Here is a 24,594-nt window from a genome sequence, read left to right on the forward strand (position 1 = left end):
AGATAAAGGTGCTAACCTGGTCAGGCTCTGATGAGGGCTCTCTTCCTGGCTTGCAGATGGCCACCTTTTGGCCATGTTCTCACATGGCAGAGAGAAAGAGACAGCAAGCTCTCTGGTGTCTCTTCTCCTTTTTTTTTTTTTTTCTTATTTATTTTATTTTGGCTGTGTTGGGTCTCCGTTGCTGCGCGCAGGCTTTTCTCTGGTTGCAGCGTGTGGGCTTCTCACTATGGTGGCTTCTCTTGCTGTGGAGCAGGGGCTCTAGGCGCATGGGCTTCAGTAGTTGTGGCACGCAGGCACAGTAGTTGTGGCTCACAGGCTCTAGAGCGCAGGCACGGGCTTAGTTTCTCCGTGGCAAGCGGGATCTTCCTGGATCAGGGTTCGAACCCATGCCCCTGCATTGGCAGGCGGATTCTTAACCACTGCGCCAGCAGGGAAGGCCCTCTGGTGTCTCTTCTTATGAGAACACTGATCCCATCCTGAGGGCCCCACCCTCATGACCTCATCTAAACCCAACTGCCTCCCAAAGTCACATCGCCAAATACCATCATACTGGGACTTAGAACATCAGCATATGAATTTTGCAAGGACACAGTTCAGTCCATAGCAGTGTGTGTTGAGGGAACGAATGGTGCATCCATTCAGTAATTTGTTTCTTGCTTAAATATTGAAATTTTATATTATGGGAGGAAAATATGTTAATAAGTCAGTCTTACATTAGTTTTACCCATTGAATACAGTTTTTTTGAAGTTGAAAATACTTTCTATGGGGATTGCATTTGGCACTGAAGATCTTGCATATTTTACAGTATTTCTTAATAGGTTATCATTTTTAAACTAAGTAATACTACAATGACTTATAGGAGGTTATCTCTTCCAAACAATGCATTATTATAATTTTAATTATTAAATTAGCAGTATCTCCTAAATACATAATATATAGTGGGTGCTCTGAATAGAATAATTTATCCTCAAGGTTGAGAAATTATAACTTATACTCATTTTTCTCCACTGCTGAGCTATTTTTTTCCCGCATTAGATAAGACAAATTATTATACCAACATATATATTGAATATGCCCCTAATCAAATACACTGAGTGCTATTCCACATTTCACTAGAGCTGATACTCTTGTATTTGGAGAAAGTTAAAGTACGAATTTTGGAAAATATATTACAAACAGTTTAATCTTTCAGATTTTTTTTAAAGTCAGTGAAAATGATCAGAAAGGGTAGAAATGTATCAGCCCTACTAAATCATAGCCAGCTACTAATTATTTGTTCTAATCATGAGTATTTGCTATCTGGCGTGGGTGATCCAGAATATCAAAATTTTCAAATATCATTAATATTTGGCTCTAAAATATATCATAAGTTTTTTAGCAGCCATTTTAGGATCCCAGTTAATCTTTTCATATGCTATTATCTTGGCTTTTCTTCCCTAAGCCCACACCGAAGGATGTCAGTGACAGCCCAGAGACACACTGGCTGGCCAAGGAAGTCATTTTGGCATTTTAATTTGTTATGTGGGTAATCTAGGGTTCACTACGTCTTTATTGTTTGTGAGTTTTTAAAGACAAGAAAGATTGTCTTGAAGGATTTTTCTAATATTAGTAATTTCTATTCTAAGCTAACTATTGTGTGGTGGGCAATTTTAAAATCACTTTCAGCCTATTTTTCTCAAAAATAAGATGTTTCCAATATTTTACTAATGCTAGAGTTCAGAATCAATAAACAAAGCAAACAAAATCAATCTCACTTAATTCCATTATCAATACTTGAAATTAGGGGCATTAAAAGAAAATCTATGTTTCATTTAAGATATTCATCCTCCTGTTCGCCCTCCACCTGCAAATATTTCTGCCCATAGTTAAATGTCTGCCCTATTCTCTAAGGCTAAACTGCCTTTCAGCAACTTGATGCATCAGGTACCTCCTGTGTTTCCCATGGTTCCAATGTCTTCTCCACTGGTACCTTCCTTTCATTTTTAAAATAGGATCAATAAGATGGGAGAAACTTTTCTTCTTTTCTCACGATCACAACTCACTCCTTCCGTTCACTACCAAACTGGGAACAGTGTCTGCACTTCCTTACCTCCTATTCATTCTTCAGTCCTATTGAACTCAGTCCTCTGCCTTCATTACTCCTCAAAGGCTGTTCCAGTAAAGGTCCCCAAAGCCTTCTAATCGTCAAAGGCAGTGGGCCTTTTATGGTCTTTAATGTGACCACTCTACAGCCTTCCGACAGTGGTTATTAGCTCCTTTCTTTCCTACACTTCTATTTTCTCAAGACTCTCTCCTGTTCTCCTTCTACTTCTTTTCAGTTCCTTTACAAACTCTTCTTCCATCAGCTCTGTGAATATCCCTCTGGGTACAGTGATGCCATGTGGGTGCCCTTCTCTTCTGCTCACCATCACTCTCTTTCATCCACATTTGGAGGATTGCAGTCTCCTCTCCTGAGCGCCAAGCTCTGTGTTCAGCTGTTTCCACTTGGCTGGCATCCACGTGCGTCTCAGTTCACCGTCACCCATTCTACTCACCTGTTCCTCCTCCCACTCTTTGTTAAGGAACCAGTATCCATGTAGTAACCCAAACCAGAAACCTTGGCATAATCTTATGTTGCTCCATGATCTCATTAATCTCAATACATTCTATTGGTTTAACCTCTTAAATCGTTCTCACATATGCCTTCTTGTCTTTCTTCATTGTCACTGCCATCATTCAGATCTGGATTATTTTTCCTAGATGTTCCTGCAGTAGCTCAACTGAGCTTCCTGTCTGTTGACTAAAGCTAATCAATACTTTGCTGTATAACCTAAGTTATTTTTCCGGCCCACAAAACAATTTCTTTCCCTAAAACACAAGCTGGATCCCTGTCTCCTGGTTACAAACTAGGTTTCTAACCTTGTCCTTTTAATTTCTTGTCTCCTTCATGTGCCCTATTCTTACTGTACCCAAGGATAGCATGTTTTATCTTCTCTAAGCCAACTGCCTAGTCAGCATTTCCTCTTGGATATCCCACAGGCATATGACCTTTCTGAGTGTTAACCCAAGCCAGAAAGCCAGGAGTCATCCTAAAATATTTCATCTCCTTGTGCTCCACATAGGCTATCACCAAAACCTTTCAATTCTACCTCCCTAAATTTCTTTTTAAGACACTGTTTTTAAAGAGTAATTTTTGGGTTCACAACAAATGTGAAAGGTGGCTACAGAGATTTCCTATGTACCCCCTGCCCCCATTATCAACATCCTCCACCAGAGTAGGTACATTTGTTACAATTGGTGGACCTACTATCACATCACTATCACCCAGAGTCCACAGTTTACATTAAGGGTCACTCCTGGTGTTTTACATTCTGTAGGTTTGGACAAAGGTGTAATGACATGCATCTACCATTACAGTATCATACAGAATAGTCTTACTGCCCTAAAAATCCTCTGTGCTCTGCCTGTTCATCCCTCCCTCTCCTCCCCACAACGCCTGGTAACCACTGATCTTTTTCTATCTCCGCAGTTTCACCTTTTCCAGAACGTCATATAGTTGGATTCATACAGTATGTAGCATTTCCAGATTGGCTTCTTTTGCTTAGTAATATGCATTTAAATCTCCTCTGTGTCTTTTCATGGCTTGATAGCTCATTTCTTTTTAGTGCTGCATGGTATTCCATTGTCTGGATTGACCACAGTTTACTTACCCCTTCACTTACTGAAGGACGTCTTGGTCACTTCAAGTTTAGGCAATTACGATTAAGCTGTTACAAACATCTGTGTGCAGGGCTTGGGTGAACTCCCTTAACTTTTTAAATCTCTCTCATTCTCTCTATTTCTATTTCCACCATCTTAATTCAAATCCTCAATACTTATTTCCTGGACTAAAGAAACTTCCTGCTAACCAATGGACCTACCTGCCTTCACTCCTGCCTCACCGCAGTGCCTCCTTCAAAACAAGGTTCATTCCTCTTGAAGTGGTTCACAGGTTCCATTTTTATTATGAAACTTCCTATCGCTTTAGCCTTCTTTTTTTTAAAAAAATAAAAAAACAAGTTACTACCCACATGCTATACCACAATCATTGTGAACTTCATGCATGTCCCCGTGCCCAAACCTCTTTGTATGAAGCCTTCTTCTCCATGGATTATTCTTCCCTCGTTATGTCACCCTATGAGTTCCTCTTTAACCTGCAAGTAGCTTGCTCATGTGTTATAGCTCCTCTTCCAGAGCTGCCTGATAAATCCACCTAGTTGGAGGTGGATTTCCCTCCTCTTCATTAATTACAGGCATTCTTCCAGAGTGCTGATCACACCATATTATTTGTATTGATTTACTTATCTGTCTCCCTGTGATATAAGTTCATGTCCCAGAGTTGTGTGACCTTGAGCAAGTTACATAACCTCTTTGCCCACAAATACAGATGTGATACAGATATGATACCGTATATACAATGTACATCTTAGGAGTGTTGGAGTGTTCGTGAGATAGTGCATGCAAAGTATCCTATAGCATAGTATCCTTCACACAGTAGGTACCCTGAAAACCAGAGCCAATAGAATTGCATGCTTCACTTGTGAATTTCTCTATTAATTCCACAGTTAACCTTCCTACCCACTTCCGTCACTCCTGTCTTTCTTCATTCCTGGAAATGTCACAAACTTTACTACCTACTTCCAATCAACAGCATGTTGGACCAGGCTGTTCCTGAATATTTTGGAAATAATAACCATTCTGTAAAAGGTATTTTTCCTTTGCGTCACTTCTCTTAGCTTTTGTAGAAGTGCCTGTATTGTTTTAGAAAAAAAAAGTCACAAATAATTATATGAACCATCACTTTCTCCCTGTCTCTGATAAGTGAAAACATCACACTGAAATTATACTTTAGTAAATAGTAAAAATTGATGCTTTTAAAAGCAACATAATACTTGGTGTTGCTACTTTTTTATTTATTTATTTTTTATTGGAGTATAATTGCTTTACAATGGTGTGTTAGTTTCTGCTTTATAACAAAGTGAATCAGTTATACATACACATATATCCTCATATCTCTTCCCTCTTGCGTCTCCCTCCTTTCCACCCTCCCCGTCCCACCCCCTAGGTGGTCACAAAGCACTGAGCTGATCTCCCTGTGCTATGCGGCTGCTTCCCACTAGCTATCTGTTTTACATTTAGTAGTGTATATATGTCCATGCCACTCTCTCACTTTGTTCCAGCTTACCCTTCCCCCTCCCCGTGTCCTCAAGTCCATTCTCTAGTAGGTCTGTGTCTTTATTCCCGTCTCGCCCCTAGGCTCTTCATGACCATTTTTGTTTGTTTGTTTTTTAGATTCCATATATATGTGTTAGCATACGGTGTTTGTTTTTCTCTTTCTGACTAACTTCATTCTGTATGACAGACTCTAGGTCCATCCACCTCACTACAAATAACTCAATTTCATTTCTTTTTATGGCTGAGTAATATTCCATTGTATATAAGCAGCAACCTAAGTGTCCATCAACAGATGAATGGATAAAGAAGATGTGGCACATATATACAATGGCGTTGCTGCTTTTAAATAGGAAGTTTCGTTTTATTGTTTCCCCTGCCCTTCCTGTAAATAAAACATATTGCTGCATCCTCATATACAGAATTCAAGGAGAAATTGGAAAAATCTTTTATTTCTAGCTCTAGTGCATAGTAGTTGCTTAGAAACGCATATTTGTTTGCGTTCCTTCTACATGTGCCAAGAGAGTTCCCTGTGATAGGAATTTTCTGTAATACAGTTGCATGGTATCCTAAGTTCCCCGACTAGAGGAAATACAGGCAGTGCATTTGTTTAACAGAAGGAAGATCTAAGTTAGTCCTTACAAGGAGACTGCTGTCCATATGCCTCCCTCTCTCCAGGTGTCTTTCCTTCCTAGACATCTCCCCCACCCCCTTTCTCACTCTCCCTCCCCAAATCTCCTTTAGAGCAGGCTGCCGACCTTTTCCTTGCTGCCTTTCGAGGGACACGTGCTCAGGCCCTGGGAAATGACTGCTTATCTGTGTCGTTAGTTCAGCTTCAGGTACTGTGGCCTCAGCCCCATACGCTGAGTATAATGTTTGCCCACTTCAGCGTCTGGGATGAGGGAGTGGGGTCATGCGTCTTGTTCCGCTGTAAGAATATATTTATGCAGGTCAGAGTCATTTCTTTCTTCACTCAAATGTGTACTCTGTATCAGTGGTTCTTAAACTTGACTGTGTGTGGAATCACCTGAACAGCTGGTTAAAGCAGACTGCTGGGCCCTACCCATAGAGTTTCTGATTCAAGAGGTCTGAGGAGGAGCCTGAGAATCTGTATCCTAACAAGTTCCCAGGTAATGCTGATGTTACTGGTCTGGGGACCACAGTTTGAGAACCACTGCTTCAGATGCTCTTGCCACCTCAATTCACATCAGTTACCAGCCTGTTAAGTCACTGATATTCAGATTTTGAAAGTGTCATAATATCTAGATAAATTTGAACTGGTCATGGGCTTCCCTGGTGGCGCAGTGGTTGAGAATCTGCCTGTCAATGCAGGGGACACGGGTTCGAGCCCTGGTCTGGGAAGATCCCACATGCCACGGAGCAACTAGGCCCGTGAGCCACAATTACTGAGCCTGCGCCTCTGGAGCCTGTGCTCCGCAACAAGAGAGGCCGCGATAGTGAGAGGCCCGCGCACCGCGATGAAGGGTAGCCCCCACCTGCCGCAACTAGAGAAAGCCCTCGCACAGAAACGAAGACCCAACACAGCCATAAATAAATAAATAAATAAAATTAAAAAAAAAAATTGAACTGGTCCCAGTTATAAATATATGAATAATTTACATTATATATAAATATGTAAAATATTGATATTATATACCCTGCATAACATCCAAAATATAAAAAGCCAAAACAATGAAGACTTGAAACAGAAAACCTTACCAGTCTTCATTCTTATGTATAATAATGATTAAGACGAAAGTCTATGTGGATAACTGAGAGATTATTGAAATTCTGCAGAATTGAGCTAATTTTCAGCAGCTGACTTTGGGTAGCAGCACTAAGTAAGGGAATATACCAGAATTACTTCCAGGCTCTACTATTCTTTAAAAAAATTTTAACCTGATTTTGCCTCTCATCGTTCAAAAAAGGTTTGTGATTATTGCAATTTTCGTTTTAAAGCACCAGTTGCTCAGATGGACTATTTTTGATTAAAGAAAGAAAAGTATACATTAATTTCCTCTTTATAGTCCATAATTCAGTGGTAATCACCTGATGTGCTGAGACAGCTCTAGTAAACTTTGCAATAGCATTTTGCAGCACATCGTGACTGGGGCCAGAATTATTAGTTGTTGATGATGGCTGTGTCTCTGTGCTTCCTTCATACTGGATTTCCAGCTTACTAGAGACTTTCCCAAGGAACAATATGAAATTATTCATGAGCCTTGGATATTATGAATACAGTTGATTATGAAAATGTACTAGTAACCTAATTGTAGAATTCCTCTGTTATACAGCACAAATATATTTAAACAGGCCTTCAAAGACTCCAAGAATTAGAGCATGCTGGGTTTTTTTCTTGTATTTTTGGATTGCTGCTAATGTTTTGTTTTAGTTTAATCACACTGTATCATATGCATATTTGTATCAATACATGAATATATAGTTGCATTCAACTGTCCAGATATGTTTGTTTGTATACAAATATAACTATATCTCTATATTTATACAAATAAAAATACCTGGTTTTACATTATTTTATCATATCACAAATAATCTGGCCTGCATTATCAATGATTTGCTCACTTTTTCTTCCATAACTGTTAGATTTTATCCCATCAACTCTAATATAAGATATTATGGAGAAAACTTACAGGTCCCTTTATGTACATGATATGCATGATGACTTTTTTCCTACATAATTCATCCCAAGGTTTTGGGTTTTGTTTATTTGTTTGTTTCAACATGTTCCAAAGGGCCAGCCCTTCGCCACACATCCACAACAAAGCCCTTTATGTTGCTTTCTCTAGTCCTGGAGTGCAGTCCTTTTCTGCAGCACCAGGTCGTGTAGTCATGTAATACCTTGATTTATAACTAGGTTGTAATCCAACTAGGAAACAGGTGGAATCACAACTGGGTATGGTGCCTTGGATATTAATGGCTTGGCTCAGAAGTGGAATTTCTAAAGCTGTATACACTCTTTTTTGCCTTAATTATGCATTCATTAAAAGCTTTTATACCCAACAGAATAAAGTAAATATTTTTTGATCTCCATAGTGTGCTCCCAGAATGTAGATTTGCACAGCAGGGTCTTGATAATCTGAATAAATTGTATTTCTCCAAGGAGTTTATCTTTCAAATAAGGTCATAAAGAAATGCAGCTCCTCCATCCTTAGATTTCTCTGTGTGTCTTTTCTGCTGTGTGTAATATAGAACATGGGAACCAGAGTACATTATAGTAATACATACTTGATGATGGTCCAGTATAATGTCTCAATCTGTTCTCCTTTTTTTATCTCTGGTGAAGTGTCTTTTAAGTACAAAAGAAATGAATGATGTTACACAACAACTTTGATTTTTGCTGTTATTTGTAGAAAAACAAAGTCCATATTAGACATTCAATGTTTTCTTCTCTTTACCCTATCAGTGAGTAAAATTTGTGGAATATGCAAAGCTATAGCTTAAGCACTGTTGGTAGTATTTTTAAAAGGGAATAATAATAATGAGACAGCTACTGTATGTTGAGCATCTACTATGTGGAAGGTACTTTACATATGTTTTTGGAAATCCTTATCACAGATCACCTTTCCGATTTTTCTAATGAGATGTTAATCTCTTGCTGGGGCTATCCATATGTGTCAGCTTCAAATCACGTGCTTTCCTAAAATCTGTTGACTTTAAATGAAGGAGACCACTTTTGATGAGCGGGCCTCATCCAATCAGTTGAAGTCCTTAGGAATAAAAACTGAGACTTCCTGAAGAAGAAGGAATTGTGCCTCAAGACTGTAACACAGAAATGCTGCCTGAATTTCCAGCCAGCGAGCCTGATCTACAAATCTGTGACTCAAGACTGTACCTTCAACTCCTGCCTGAGTTACCAGCCAGCTGACCTGCTGTACACATTTGCCAGCCCACACAATCTTGTGAGCCAATTCCTTAAAATCTGTCTCTCTGTGTATCTCCTATTTTTCTGGAGAGCCTTGACTGATACACTAATGAAATTATTTTAACAACTCTTTAAAACAAAAAAAATCGTGTGCTTTTTCTACAACTCCAAACTAAGCATGCAGCCAGTTCCTTGTCTCCACACTTACAGCCTAGTGAAAGCGACAGGGAAAATATAAAATTATAAACTCAAATAAACATGCACAACAAGTTGAACTTATAATCTTTCTGAGTCATAAAGAATAAAATGACAATACACCTGCTATCGAATGGTAGCCCCAAGTCAGCATACAGTTGTGAAGAGTTTAGGCAATAGCTATTTCTTTTCTCTCTCTCTCTTTCTGGGCTGCCATATTTATTTCCAGAGTGGCTAACGTTCTAGGCGTTTTTAATATTTAAAGATTAAAATATTTAATCAATTTATTTAATATTTACTATTCAAATATTTTAAATATTTGAATAATTTTAGAGGAGGAGGAGAATCAATGTTTTCCTGTAAAACTAAGAAGTAAAGGCAATAAAAGTTGACTTTTTAAAGGTCTGATATTCTTTCTTATCTACCCACTGTCCATCCATCAAAATTTATAAAGTGCTCTTTGTGAAGACTGAGAGGAAGATCTAAAGAAGTACAGATACAGTCTGTACTTTTATACACAACTAGGGGAGAAAGTACGTAATCAGTGGCAAAGGGTTAAGTAAATATTCAAGTATACAAGTAGCTCCTGAAATGAGAAGTCAGAAGAAGGAACAATACTTCCCGCTGGAGTGGTCTGTCTTGCTTAGGAAGAGGAATCTAATTCCGGTTGTCATCTTCCTCCCCAACACTGATAATGCTTGATATACTTTTGGCAAACAGCATAGACATTTATATATTTCTGGTTACCACTAAATACAAAGAGAAGTAAGGTTCCTTTTTGACATTCTAAGAAGGAAAGAAAAATCAACATGTAAAAAGACAGGAGACCCGAGATTCACTGTGGAAGCCAGGCCTGATGCATCTGGCACCACAAGTGGGTGTTCCCCCATGTTAACCGATTATACAAAAGCCCTGATGGGTAGTTAGCATCAAGAGAGAATTTTCTAAGTTCAGATCAAATATTTGAGAGCACCATTCTCACTTAATTGTGAGCAATCTGTTCATTTTGCCCAACTGTAAAATGAGACCTATACCCAAACTGTCATTTCCTCTTTCCATTTGAAGTCGTGGGGGTGCTTTTTACAAAAACAAAAAACAACTTTTTAAAAACATGTTGCTTTTTAAAATTCATAATCCAACAAATACTTTTTTTTTGGGGGGGTGTTGCCCGGGCCTCTCACTTTTGTGGCCTCTCCCGCTGCGGAGCACAGGCTCTGGACGCGCAGGCTCAGCGGCCATGGCTCACGGGCCCAGGCACTCTGCGGCACGTGGGATCCTCCCGGACCGGGGCACGAACCCGCGTCCCCTGCATCGGCAGGCGGACTCTCAGCCACTGCGCCACCAGGGAAGCCCCAACAAATACTTTTTAAATTACAGTCTGTGATAAAGCATTGTGATTGGCATTGTACAGGATACCAAAAACATAAGGTGTAAAACCTTCTTACTAGTTTACTAGGAATGTTTTTACTTATTGGAAGATAACATGCACGAATAGCTTAGTGACAAGTTCGTTGGTATGTGACAGGAGACTTGAAGTGGGAAGCATTAGGACTTACTGATAAAGGGCTTCAGATTTATTATGTCTAACTTGGTACTTGGTCTCTATAAGCAGCCGGTACAATAGTTTTATTTAACTTTTGGTTAACATTGCTAAAATTCAGATCATGCTGATTTGATTATATGCAGACTCCCTGTATCAGGTTATTTTGAATCTATTTGGGAATAGTTTTGTTTTTTTTTTTAATTAATTAATTATCTTTGACGGCATTGAGTCTTCGTTGCTGTGTGCGGGCTTTCTCAAGTTGCGGTGAGCGGGGGCTACTCTTTGTTGCAATGCATGGGCTTCTCATTGCAGTGGCTTCTTTTGTTGCGGAGCACGGGCTCTAGGCGCGTGGGATTCAGTAGTTGTGGCACGCGGGCTCAGTAGTTGTGGTTCACGGGCTCTAGAACGCAGGCTCAGTAGTTGTGGCGCACGGGCTTAGTTGCTCCGCGGCACGTGGGATCTTCCTGGACCAGGGCTCGAAGCAGTGCCCCCTGCGTTGGCAGGCAGATTCTTAACCACTGTGCCACCAGGGAAGTCCCAGGAATAGTTTTTAAAAAAAGATTTCTTGACTTCTGTAACAAGGGTGACTTCTCATTTAGAGGACTCCTCAGAATGTGATGTAATATCAACATTTTATAATAGAACTTCAAGTTTCATGCATGCTATTACATGAGAGGCATAGAAATCACTATCTCTCCTGACCATCTTTATCTGTAGTGAAGTATTGACATGTGGTAATGGAGGTGACATTTTGAAGGGGGTATAAGTGAAGAGCATCAATAATTGGAAAAGAAGCGTTATAATTATAACAGTGAAACACAGCATTGTCAAAATAGTCACATCTTTTGAGTGTTATTACCTAGAAAAATGTGGAATCCTGTTCAATTTGGTTATCTTAGAAGGGGGGAGGAGGGAATTCAGGAAATCAAAATGGCATTTACTTTTATTTTGACCTTGAGAGAGGTTTCTTACTATCTTGAGCATAGGTCATAGTTTTCCATTCTTATAGTCCAGGTTGCTGATGCTTATTTTTGTTTTGTAAGTTAGTAATGTTCTCAGAATTACATGAGCCAACAAGAGAAACAGGTGTTATTAAGGCCATGTTTTGCATGGGTATCCTTAGTATTAAAGTGTCTTCATCAGATTTCCTAACCTTGTCAGTTTAACAAGGACTCTTAGATTTGAGGAAGAGTATTTGTGGGGCAGATTTTGGGGATAGTCTACAGTAGATGCAGTCACAAGATGACAGATTTTCTGTGTTCCACATAATTCCCCTGCCAGGGCTATGATTAAACTGCAGTGCTGGATGGTCAAGGGGTTACTGACAGGCTGGGACACAGCATGGGTGTGACTGAAACTAAGATAGACTATGTATTAGAAATATGCATTATTGATTCTCAGCTTGTATCACTGTTGGCACACATCAACACATCTCTAGGCTGTGGCATACATGAGCTAGGCTGTGGATTATGTGCAGTGAACATGCAGACCTCAGCTATAAGCCTGCACCATTTTCTCCCATTCAAGAAAGTGTATTAGAATGTGAGTGAGTCTGGGTGACATTGGTTCAGGGATAGGCTTAAATCTTCTCTAACCTTTCTTTATAATATAAAGAGAGTCTTGTATGGAGTTTCATCACTAATTATTAGTACTTGCTTAATTGGGATATTGAAAGACTCTTGCTAATACAGTGGCCAGTCACTCAGCTACAGATGAGAACCCCACCAGGAGACATCCAACACAAAGGTGGACTTTTTTGCCTCCCCTGGTTTGGTAAAAGGGCCATAGGGTTTACCTACTCCCCCAAACTGCCCTACTTCCTCCCACTCATGTCCTCACCACCCAATAATTTGCCTCACAAAAGTAATTACATTTGAATGTAAGCCAAAATAAAATAGTATTTCCCTTTCTTGTGCTTTCTTTTCCCTACCATATTCAATAGTTAATCTGGGGAATAACCATTTTAATTAATTAGAGAAATAGGCCACACCAAAAGACTGAATTTGGGGAATATATAAGGTTTAAGAATTATTGCACTTGGAAAACTGGTGTTTATTTTATTCCATAGCTGGTATAGTATTGGGGACACATTTTATGGTTCTTCTTCTGTTATTTAACTTGTCGTTCACACTATAGGAAACAAATAGAAGGGAAGAGAAAAGCCAAATAGCCCTAAACCAGAGGAAAATAAATACTATTTAAAAAGATTCCCCAAAGAACAACAATGTATGCACCATAATTCTGAATAGAAATGAAATTTCAAGTGAGAAGCAGTGTGACAGAAATGAAACCTTTTTAGAAAAATAAAAGAAAAAGATTTTCCTTTCACTCAAGAGAGTTTCTTGTCGCTGAGCTGTAACTTCAATTCAAAACCACTGCCTCTACCTGGGCACTTGGATTTCTGCGTCACAGAGTGTAAGAGAAGGGAGACAATCTCATAACTAGAACAAGGAGAAGATGCAAGTTTGCAAAAAATAAGTTCAATGTGGGCATGTTGAGTTCAGTATAGCTGTGGAATATCCAAGAGAAGATGTCCTCTTATCGGCAGTTGGGAAAATGAATTCAGAGCTTAGGAGAGAGATTTGGGCTAATAAAATAGATGTGAGAGGCATTAACATGTAATCAGTTTACAACTCAATTGCATGGTTTTTACTCTGGCTATGCTCCTTTTCCCTGATTTAATGGTGCAGCTTACTTAAGACTTTGATATCTAAAGGGACCGCATTCTCTATTTTGACCTCCTTGCATCAGTGATGAATCAGGGATTATGGATGCCAAACAACAATGCTCAAATGTACTTTATTGTTCCTTGCCTGCCAAATCTACTGTCTGCTTTCCATGTGCCAAGCCGTGCGGTAAGTGCTCTTGATTCACTATCTCCACAATGACCCTATGAACTGGGTGAACTCTCCATTTCGTAAATGGGGAATAACAGAGGATCAGTGACTGACCCAGGGTCATAGCCAATGATAAGAATTTGCACTGGATTTTAACCAGGTCTACCTGATTCTATGGCCTTTGCTCTTCTCCACAAACCTGGGTTGCCTCCAAGTGCCTATGGCTGTTGACAGTTTGTTCTGTTCCTGAATACAATTGTTCTTTCTCTTTCTTTGATATATAAAAGACTTCTTTCAAAAGAGTCTAGAAATATATACAAAAGCATTAATAGTGATTATCTCTGCATGGGGAAATATGAATCATTTTTGTTTTCTTTTCCATACTTTGTACTTCCTGAATTTTATGAAATGGACAAATTTATTACTTTTTATAACCAGAAACGTAATGGCACTACTTTCATAACAGTGATGCTGTTTTTTCCATGCAGAGTATTACGGGTGAGCATTTAATGCAGTTTAACCATTGCTTCCCACCTCCTTAATCACATTAATGGGAATCCTTAAAAGCATCATTATTGGTGATTATTTTGCTTGCATATGGTCTTAGCCAAAAGAACAAGAAGTGATGATTTTGCTTAAGACTCACATAAACACATTGGCTCCAGTACGAGGAACGTATATTGTGGTATCAAGACCTCAATGAAGGTTTTCTTTTTTTCCCCAACTCCCCAGTTTACACAGTGTAACTACCGAGGTGCTAAGTATGCATGGCAAGGGGAACGGAAACCTTTGACATACATAAAAAGCACAGGAGATTTGGGGAAATTATGTTTTTAAGCAGAAGAGAGGAGAAATGAAAAGGTAAAGATAGGGAGCAGACTTTTAAAAAAATTATTTATTTATTTTTGGCTGTGTTGGGTCCTCATTGCTGCGTACGGGCTTTCTCTAGGTGCAGCGAGCGGGGGCTACTCTTTGTCGTGGTGCGCGGGCTTCTCATTGCGGTGGTTTCTCTTGTTGCGGAGCGTGAGCTCTAGGCGCATGGGCTTCCGTAGTTGTGGCTCACGGGCTCTAGAGCGCAAGCTCAGTAGTTGTGGCGCACGGGCTTAATTGCTCCGGGTCATGTGGGATCTTCCCACGTCAGGGCTCAAACCTGTGTCCCCTGCTTTGGCAGGCGGATTCTTTACCACTGCACCACCAAGGAAGTCCAGGAGCAGACTTTTAACAGCTGTTTTTCTTGTACACGGGTATGTGTCAGTTCAGTTCCCCTTTGCTCTTCACTTAGCCATTGACACTTATGCATTTAGCCTTAGTTCTCCACTAATATCAAATGCTGTGTTAGATTGGGTTTGGGAGTTATATAAAATTATACCCTTAGGAAACAAAAACATTTCAGGACTGTGGAAGCAGGCATTAAATAATTACATTCAAAAGAAACACAGCAGAAAAGAAGCACACTTTTTAAAATTCTGTATTAAATTAAATTAATTCTCCGGTTGTCTGCAGTTTTGAATTGGCCTGTATTTAAGTTGCAGGCTTCTAATCAGAAGAAACCCAGTGTCTCTATACAAAGATATAAAGTTGCTTAATAAAGAATATTTGATTGCTGCTACATAATCCAGCCCCAAACTCATAGACGTATACGTCTTTTTGACAGAACAAGTGGGAAAAAAAACACTGTTCCTCAGCTGTGCCTGTCCACCTTTTACTTTACAGAGCTTGCTTGTTTCCGCCTCTGTATGCTCATCTTTCTGTGTGATGCGGCTGGGCGCTGCCCTAGGACCTTGAACCAGGGCTTGCGCATGCGCCCAGGGCACCTGAAAGGCACTGACATCGCTCCCCGACCCCCATCACGCGTCTGGGGGACTGCAGAGTGACTTACTGGGACACTGAAATCGTATCCAGGGTGCTGGAGCAGTTAAACTGGCTTCATAGATGTATTGACCAGAAATAACGTATTCATCCCGAGGAGATGGTCCTAAAGTTCGTTGTGGAAGCTCCATGTGCAAGGGTTACATCTTCTTTCCTCCCGTAGTAGAATTTACCAATAGGAAAAAGTAAGATTTGAAGAATAAGTTTAAACATTACTTGAAAAACCTGATGCTGGAGGCAAAATATGTAGTATTCCTTTGATAAAATCTGCTGGATGGGAAGCCCAGATATTTTAATTGAATGGCTATGAGTGGACCCTTAGAAATTTGAGTTGTAATGGATTTTAGTGGTCAACTGTGGTAAACTTCATTTTATAGATAAGTATTTATTCCTTTTCAATTGTGTTGGCCAGTAGAGCTATTAAGAGCCAAAATGTTATGGCTGATTCCTGAAATCATCTAGCTTGACTCCTGTTAGGAATGTAATTAAAGTGTCATCTCCCACCAAAAGAAATAGAATCTAAAGTAAAACAAAACAAAACAAACGAACAAAAGAATCAGGTAGCTGTGGTGATGATGCAGCTGTTTCTCTAAGATCTGTTTTTACACTTTCTTCATTATACATTTCATTATTTAGAACAGCATTGTACAATAGAAACTTAATGGAAGCCACATATGTTAATTTTAAATTTTCTAGTAGCTGCATTAAAAGTAAAAAGAAACAGGTGAAATTAATGATAATAATATATTTAATCCACTATATCCAGAATAATACCATTTCAACATACAATCAATGTAAAAATTATTAATGAGACATTTTATATTCTATTTTTCTTACTCCTTGCTTTCAGTATATATTTAACACTTACAGCACATCTCAAATCACACTAGCCACATTTCAAATGCCCAGTAGCCACATGTGGCTAGTGGTTACCATGTTGGACAGTGCCGATTTAGAACATATTCCTTTAAACCTTAAAATTTTATGGAAACAGATACATTAAAATAGAAAATAAAGATTTTAGAAAGAGTTCTTAATACTGTTAGATTACTAGAAAAAGGGATAAGTATGTTGAAAATACTTAATAAATCAATGGAGTAAAATAGCTATCTGATGGTATTCTGCATTCCTTAAGTTACTAGAAAATATTGTAATAATAATTGCAAGTTGAAAATGAGGGAAAACTAGGACACAGCCCACTCTCAATCTACTTGAAATATGTAAGATTTCTATCAACAAACCTGCATGCCCACTATGGTTCTTGCAGAGTTACAAGGCAAAGGTTTCACCAGTGTCCTGGCTCTCTGGGGGCATTATTTTAGAGCTCTGGCTCTGAGTTTGAGAACTTGTAGAAACAGGTAGAATCCCCCCACAATGAAGCATTGCTATAGAAACTCTTTGAAAAGATTGTCATTGATTGCCTGAATTTTTGAGGCTAACAAAAAGCAAAGAACAATTATAAATCGTCCATCTCAGGTGGATTCAATATAGAATTTATTCAGGACAGGAATCTGTGAGATGTCTTCATTTCCTGAGACTTTACATGTAAAAATCTTTGTTTTAGCTCATTAAGTCAGGATAGGTTGTTAGCTCATTAAGTCAGGATAGGTTGTTTTTAACTCAAATTTGTACTTAATTTGAAGTTTTAGAAAAAGAGTAGGGCTATAGTTTTTGTCATCTAGTCATGGCTCCCACTCTACCTGCCCTCATATTATCTTCAGTAGAAAAAACTTACCACCTGAAAGCTGTAAAATATGGTAGACAAATCATTTTCTTTGGTAAAATGTTTCTAAAAAGTTGCAAAGTAACATTTTAGCCAGTAAAACCAGAAACCCCTTTCAGTCCCTTTTTTAAGATGTCTTTAAGTATATTGGTTTTAAGAGGGGCAAAGTAAGGAAAAACGTTAAATTCTAGAACAACAGTTCCCTGCCCAGAGCCGTATAATTGTGGATGATGTTGATGTTGTTTACATTATCAGTGGAGCGCAGTTCCCTTTCTCCCACTCCTGTCATGCAGACTTGAGGGAGTCAGTCTGAATTTCTTGCTTGCTCTTTCTTGGATTGATTTCTAAGAGATCTTTTCTCCATTTTTTTTTTTTTTTTTTTTTTGGCACCAGGAATTAAATAGCTTTAATTACTTGGATCTGTACAGACTTGCTGACCTCTTTAACCTCACTTTGTTGGAGAAGGCAGTGATCGATTTCTTAGTGAAACATCTCTCTGAGCTCCTGAAGAGTCGCCCAGAAGACATTCTAACGCTCCCTTATTGTCTGCTTCAGGAGGTCCTGAAGAGCGACCGCCTGACCTCCTTGAGTGAACAGCAGATATGGCAGGTAAGGGCACTCTGCATGGGTCCTCTTTGGGCGTGAAGTCATGATTAAAAGGAATGATGAAATGTTAAAGGGTTGAGGAACGACGACAACTATTTTGTCTGGTTTGGTCCACATTGGAATCGAAGTCTTAGAAGTCAGTGTTCCGTGATGGGCAAGTAACTGGAGAACACCAGCCCTTGAGGCTTGAGGCCTCAGCCCACTCAGCTTAACTCAGGGAATCGCAGGTGAGATTCCTCACACCCTCACCGTGGTTTCCCAGAACCAAAGGTGGTTACATCAGAAAGAGTCAAGGGTTTTTATTCCCCTGCGAAACATAGTTACTTAAACTGAATATGAGAAGGATGGATTGTTAAAGTGGTATTTATGCCTATTTAAGACCAATGGAATCAGAATAAATTCTGGGCTTTCCTGGAAACAATTCAGAAACATTTCTTTGTTGCAGTAGAGAGCAGCTGGGACCTTAAATGAGAGGAAGCTCTCCTCCCTTAACAGTGGAAAAATCTCCCTCCTTAGTTCATTCTGCATTCATTGCTATTTTCCGAAGCCCTGCTTTTTCACCTGACATAGCATTCTTTTCAGATACCCTTTGCCTAGGGGACAGGAGGATGTTTTGTGTTTTCAATTTGATTATTCAATTGAAATCCATTTCTGCTCATCCCCAGTGACTATCCTTGAACAATCCACACGGTGTCTTTGGGAAACAGTCAGAGCCCATCTTCCACTGCTTCTTATACTGTCTGTCTTACTCTGAAGCAGTGGCTAAGCCATCCTGTTACTTCTAGGGTGCCATACTTTCAAGATTTCATGATCATTTGAAAAATATTTATATACAGAATACAAGGGAAAATATGAAGTCTTCTATTAGCTGATGAGACAATAAATACCTTGTGTCTTATCAAATGACATTCAGAGAATACTTTAATTCTGGACAAGATGGAGGCATAGGTAGCTGTTAATTATCACCATCTGATTCTACTGATCGCTAATTTTCCCGGTGCCTTTCTCCCTTCTTTCATTTCTTTCTTTCTTTCTTTCTTTTTTTTGCGGTACGCGGGCCTCTCAGTGTTGTGGCCTCTCCCGTTGCGGAGCACAGGCTCTAGATGCACAGGCTCAGCAGCCGTGGCTCACAGGCCCAGCCGCTCCGCGGCATGTGGGATCTTCCCGGACCGGGGCACGAATCTGTGTCCCCTGCATCGGCAGGCGGACTCTCAACCACTGCGCTACCAGGGAAGCCCTCCCTTAGTTCTTTCTTTATCTTACTTTAATCAGCAACTTCCCTCTTCACTGTTGCTTCCACCAGTGAGGATAATAAGGCCTGCAGTGTACTGAGGGCCTTTCAGGACTCGGGCTCTTTGCAGACTTATTAACTTATCACAACAGGTCTGAAGGATGGTTCTTATCATTCCATCCTCCAGACAAGCAAAACGAGGCTTCAGTGTCTTGCCTCAGGGTTACAGAGCAGAGCCAGCCTTCACATCCAGCTTTGTTGACACCTGCCCTCATCTCTCCAGTATTCCACGCTGTCTTGAGAAGAAAGTATCAGTGAAAAAATATAAGCCATAAATTATTTTCTGCTTCTTAGGTATTTCTCATAATGGTTGTTCAGGCAGAGGTCAAATGTGTTGGTGAGGGTGAGTTTTTGGTATGAATTTTAATTATCTGTGGAAAACACAAATCATCAGAATTACTCTGGTCAGCTCAAAGTGAGGAACTGCCAAATTTTTCTTTCCTTCCCAAAGGGAAAAACAAAGACTTAGAATGAATTCTGTATTTAATTATTTCTAACCTAATTGAGATGTGAGCCAACCGTCCTTGTGGCTTCTCTTCTTGTGGCACAGTTGAAGGCACTGCCCGATATCGACATGGTAATGTACAGATGTGTGAGTGGCCAAAAAATTCCATACTATTCACATAAGAGTTATCATAGGGCTTCCCTGATGGTGTAGTGGTTGAGAGTCCCCCTGCCGATGCAGGGGACATGGGTTCATGCCCCGGTCCGGGAAAATCCCACATGCCGCGGAGCGGCTGGGCCCGTGAGCCATGGCCGCTGAGCCTGCGCATCTGGAGCCTGTGCTCTGCAATGGGAGAGGCCACAACAGTGAGAGGCCCGCGTACCGCAAAAAAAAAAAAAAAAAAAAGAGTTATCATAATTGCCTCTCTAAATATGTTACTAATTTTATAATGTAGAATTTCAAAAGATGCTTTCTGCTGCAGGCAATTTTTTTTATACCTGGTCCTCAAGAAAGGATTAAAAAAGACTCACATAAATATTATCAATTTAATCATTCAGCAGGCAATAAGAAACTGTTTTTGCTTTATCTTAGTAAATAACTAATTCCCTCACACTCAACCCAATAGATAAAAATCAAATCAGTCCAGTTATATTGCTTCAAGTATAGTTAAGTTCATCATTTTTGCTGAGGTTATACTAGTAATGCAATATACCATGGAAGAATCTAATATTCAGCCCAGGGTGCAGATTGGGTATGCCAGAGGATTAGTGTCAGGGTGCTTTATAGAAGTGAAACTTGATGGACAGGCTGGAGACAGATCTACAGAATCTCATTAAATTGCTGAATTGTTCATTACGGAATGTTCTCACTGTAATAAAGTGCTCATTGACTTTGACAAATCCCTATCCCATGTCTTAAAGAAGAACAGTGAAACAAGGGGTGTTGGGGAGAAAAATGGAAATTGGCACAAAGTAGGACAAGTAATAGAAAAGCGGATGGAGGGGTAGTGCTGTTTGATTATGTGCAACTGGTAACTTATGTGAGAATGCAGCAAACATACACACACACATCTACTCATGTGGCTCTTCCACTATCTAATCTACTGATAATGTAATCTGAGATATTCCCTTTATTTGGCAAAAGGCCCAATATTTTACTATTCACCAGACTTCATGCAGTTTGGCTCTAAAGATGTGTCATAAGAACCATCAAGTTATCCTCAGGGAACAAACTTTTTTTTTTTTTTTTTTTTTTTTTTTTTTTTTTTTTTTCCTTTTTCCTGCTGTCCCTTATCCAGTCCCTTTCCTGCTAAAATGTGCTGCAGTCCATGATAACCATTCTGTGGATTTGGAAACCTATGAAATCCCCCAAGATCGTGCTTTTTGTCTCTTTTTTTCCATCTGATCTTTTAAAACTTTATCTTGTGTCCTCTCTCACAGAAGCCTTCTTCATCCCCCCTAGACATTTTTTTTCCCCCTTCCATAGCCTGAAACTACTTGGTCTAATTCGTTAACTTCACTTTATATTCACAGGTAATGTAGATACTGCCCCATATACACACTTTTTTTTTAAACATCTTTATTGGAGTATAATTGCTTTACAGTGTTGTTTCTGCTGTATAAGAAAGTGAATCAGCTGTATGTATACATATTCTCTCACTTTGTCCCAGCTTACCCTTCCCCCTCCCCGTGTCCTCAAGTCCGTTCTCTGCGTCTGCGTCTTTGTCTTTATTTCTGTCCTGCCTCTAGGTTCTTCAGAACCATTTTTTTTTTTTTGGATTCCATATATATGTGTTAGCATATGGTATTTGTTTTTCTCTTTCTGACTTACTTCACTCTGTATGACAGACTCTACGTCCATCTACCTCACTACAAATAACTCAGTTTCATTTCTTTTTATGGCTGAAGTAATATTCCATTGTATATATGTGCCACATCTTCTTTATCCATTCATCTGTAGATAGACACTTAGGCTGCTCCCATGTCCTGGCTATTGTAAATAGTGCTGCAGTGAACATTGTGGTACATGTGTCTTTTTGAATTATGGTTTTCTCAGGGTATATGCCCAGTAGTGGGATTGCTGTGTCATATGGTAGTTCTACTTTTAGCTTTTTAAGGAACCTCCATACTGTTCTCCATAGCATATACACACTTTGGATATATAAGGACAGAGAAGTCCCCTCAAAAAATCCTTTTTTAAAAAAGTTCAGTTCGATTCAGCTCAACAGTTTGGTCTTAGGGTTCAAGGCCAGCAATTTCTCAGGTTGCAGATGAAAGACACTACATTGGTTATTGGCCTCAAGGAAGGAGGAGACTAAAAAATGAGCAAATCAGCCGAGGAAGAAACATGGGGCATGAGGTCACTGGCATCCGTGACCTGGCAAATTTCCACCGTTGTATTTTGCTTTTGGGTTTTAGCTTTGACTTAGGATTTGGTTTCAACAGGGCCCTGTTAAATTTCTCTTGTTAGATTCAACGTATATTTTCAGACTACTGAGCCAGGGGGTACTGCTCTAAAACTTAGAGTGAAATCATGAAACTGTTCCATACCACTCCCACATATTAGGTCTGTTTTCATTTCATAGGAAGTGCTGGCTAATCTGTTTTTTCTCAGGAAAGTACATTCTCCGCCTTTTATATCTCAGGTTCTCCTTTCCGAGAATGAGGAGGAGATTACTTTCCATGAGAGTACAGTTTGTAGAAAAACCTGAATATAATGTAAATTCTTATATTTGCTAGCATAGGGAGAAAATGTGGCTGTCCATCCATCAGTATTTATTGAGCACCTACTAAATGCCCCAAACCATGGAATGTAAGGCAGGGTACAGGTGAGCTAACTCCATTTCCCTCTCCAGGTCTAACCCCAATTGGGAGGGATCCTTCTGATTTTAAACCATTATCTAGCTCTCTGGATTATTATTTTATCTCTGAAGAAGCAGAAACAAGAAGGACATTTAAAAATGGATAGTTTGTGGAAGTACAAATGGGTATTATGCTGGGCACAGTGTTAGAAGCTAGATCCTGGGGTAAAAAGCTTTATAAAAGTGTTCAATTATTAGGTTAAAGAGATTTATCTTAACTTTATTTCTGAATGTGGAGTTTTATTTACCTTTAATTATTAATCTATTAACTGCTTCCTACTTTTAGTGAAGAGGACTTATCTTACTTTAAAAAAATTAAAGATTAAGTAATTTTTGGCTGCATTGGGTCTTTGTTGCTTTGCGTGGGCTTTCTCTAGTTGCGGTGAGCGGGGGCTACTCTTCGTTGCTGTGCGTGGGCTTCTCACTGTGGTGGCTTCTCTTGTTGCGGAGCAAGGGCTCTAGGCGTGCAGGCTTCAGTAGTTGTGGCTCACAGGCTCTAGAGCACAGGCTCAGTAATTGTGGCTCATGGGCTCTAGAGCGCAGGCTCAGTAGTTACGGCGCGTGGGCTTAGCTGCTCTGCGGCATGTGGGATCTTCCGAGACCAGGGGTTGAACCCGTGTCCCCTGCATTGGCAGGCAGATTCTTAACCACTGCGTCACCAGGGAAGTCCTTATCTTTCTATTTTATAAGGATAGTACATATGTCAGTGATTTTCTTCCTTTATTAACCTTGGGTTGAGGGCTCCTCCTTATATTTTGAGTCTAACTTTGCCTGGACTTCAGTGGATAACAGGACCAAACAATTCAGTGGTCACATCACTGATGTCAGACAAGATCAGACTTTAGCATCTGTTAATAACACATTCACTTTATATCTCTAGAGACGTAAGTCACACACTGTTTAGAGTAGTCAACAACCTCAGATGCGGTGATTTTTTTTTTGACAAGCCCCTTCTGGGCTTTTATCTACTCCACAAACTACCCACCTTAGAGTTTGATTTAATCATTTTCCTCAAAAGGAGTCCCAGAAAGTGAACCCAAACAAAAAGCTACTATCCCTTTATAGTTGGAAAATAGAGGACACTAGTGACATACTCAGCTTTCGTCTTTTATCTCTTAGATGATAAACTGTCCCAAATGCACATCTGGCCAGGGAGAAGCAAGGACTTCAAACAGTACTGTGTGTCCAACAATACTATCATAATACTTCACATTTGAATATCACATCACAGTTTCCAGAGTGCTTCTTCATCTCGCATTGCTTTGCGCTCCTTTGCTTTGTGTCACAAATGGGAAACTGAAGTAACAAAGCTAGAAATCAAATTCACGTCTTTTAATTCTTGGGTTTTTCCCACTTTGGTCCACAGCTTCTAAATTCATAATAGAAGTGCAAAAATACTTGGGCGTGGTGGACGGAGAGGTGCATCAAATTAATCCCATGACTTTAAGAGAAATGAGGAAGGGTTTGGCCATTCCTGTTCTCTGGTGTAGTGCCTGCAGATTGAAGGGGTAATGGCCAGCTCTGCCTGCCTTCATGCCTGTGTCATGTTGCTAACTCTGACTCTTTGCTCCATGTGCTAAATTCAATCTTTCATTCATTTTAAAGAGTCATCGAGTGTCTACTCCAGCCAGTCGCGTGCTCTCAAGCACCGCTGCTGCTGCTGCGTGATGGGTTCTGGGCAGTCGGTTGCAGAAAGGTCCCATGTGGCCCTGCTATCATGGATCTTACAGAGTCTGATGTGGAACTTTCCACTTGCTATTCTTTCCCCCTGTGCCCGATTCCTTCCCAGTGGAGACTGACCTGTGCCAAATAGAGTAGTGATTTCTGTGCTAATTTAGGCCGTGTTGAAATGATATGGATGGATTGGAAAATGAAATCCTTTTGTTTGGACATTTCAACACCCCCCAGCGTCCCTTTGCCTTTTCTTCAGTGCTCTTTTCATTGGTAATTCTTGTTCATTGTATGTGCCCTCTAAACAGCTTTGCAAACCTTTGTCAATCCCTGTAGTACAGCCCAAGCCTCAAAGAAATCAAACTGCGGGTGACCATTTAATCAAAAAATTCCGCTAAGTGGTGTCCTCATTCTTAATGCTAGGACCTTGGTAACTAGAAATGGCATAAAATATTGTGACCTGAGAACTCTCATTCCCTC

The 24,594-nt window shown here is 39.8% G+C and overlaps 1 protein-coding gene across 7 annotated transcripts in view; it reads left to right on the forward strand.

Moving 5' to 3' along the window:
* KLHL32 (kelch like family member 32) overlaps positions 1-24,594 on the forward strand; it is a 233,436-nt gene that overhangs the window by 133,302 nt on the left and 75,540 nt on the right. For 5 of the 7 annotated variants that reach the window (XM_029224082.1, XM_029224077.1, XM_029224079.1 and 2 more), the window contains one exon: positions 17,635-17,850. The exons of 1 other annotated variant lie outside the window; for it this stretch is intronic. In XM_029224082.1, the coding sequence (XP_029079915.1) occupies positions 17,844-17,850 (7 nt within the window). In that variant the 5' untranslated portion in view covers positions 17,635-17,843. The remainder of the gene's footprint in view (positions 1-17,634; positions 17,851-24,594) is intronic. One more of the 7 variants, XM_029224078.1, reaches the window with a different exon arrangement.

This window comes from Monodon monoceros, unplaced genomic scaffold (genome assembly GCF_005190385.1).
Source record: "Monodon monoceros isolate NGI ecotype Baffin Bay Population unplaced genomic scaffold, NGI_Narwhal_1 Super_Scaffold_15, whole genome shotgun sequence".
Classification (NCBI taxonomy): Eukaryota; Metazoa; Chordata; class Mammalia; order Artiodactyla; family Monodontidae; genus Monodon; species Monodon monoceros.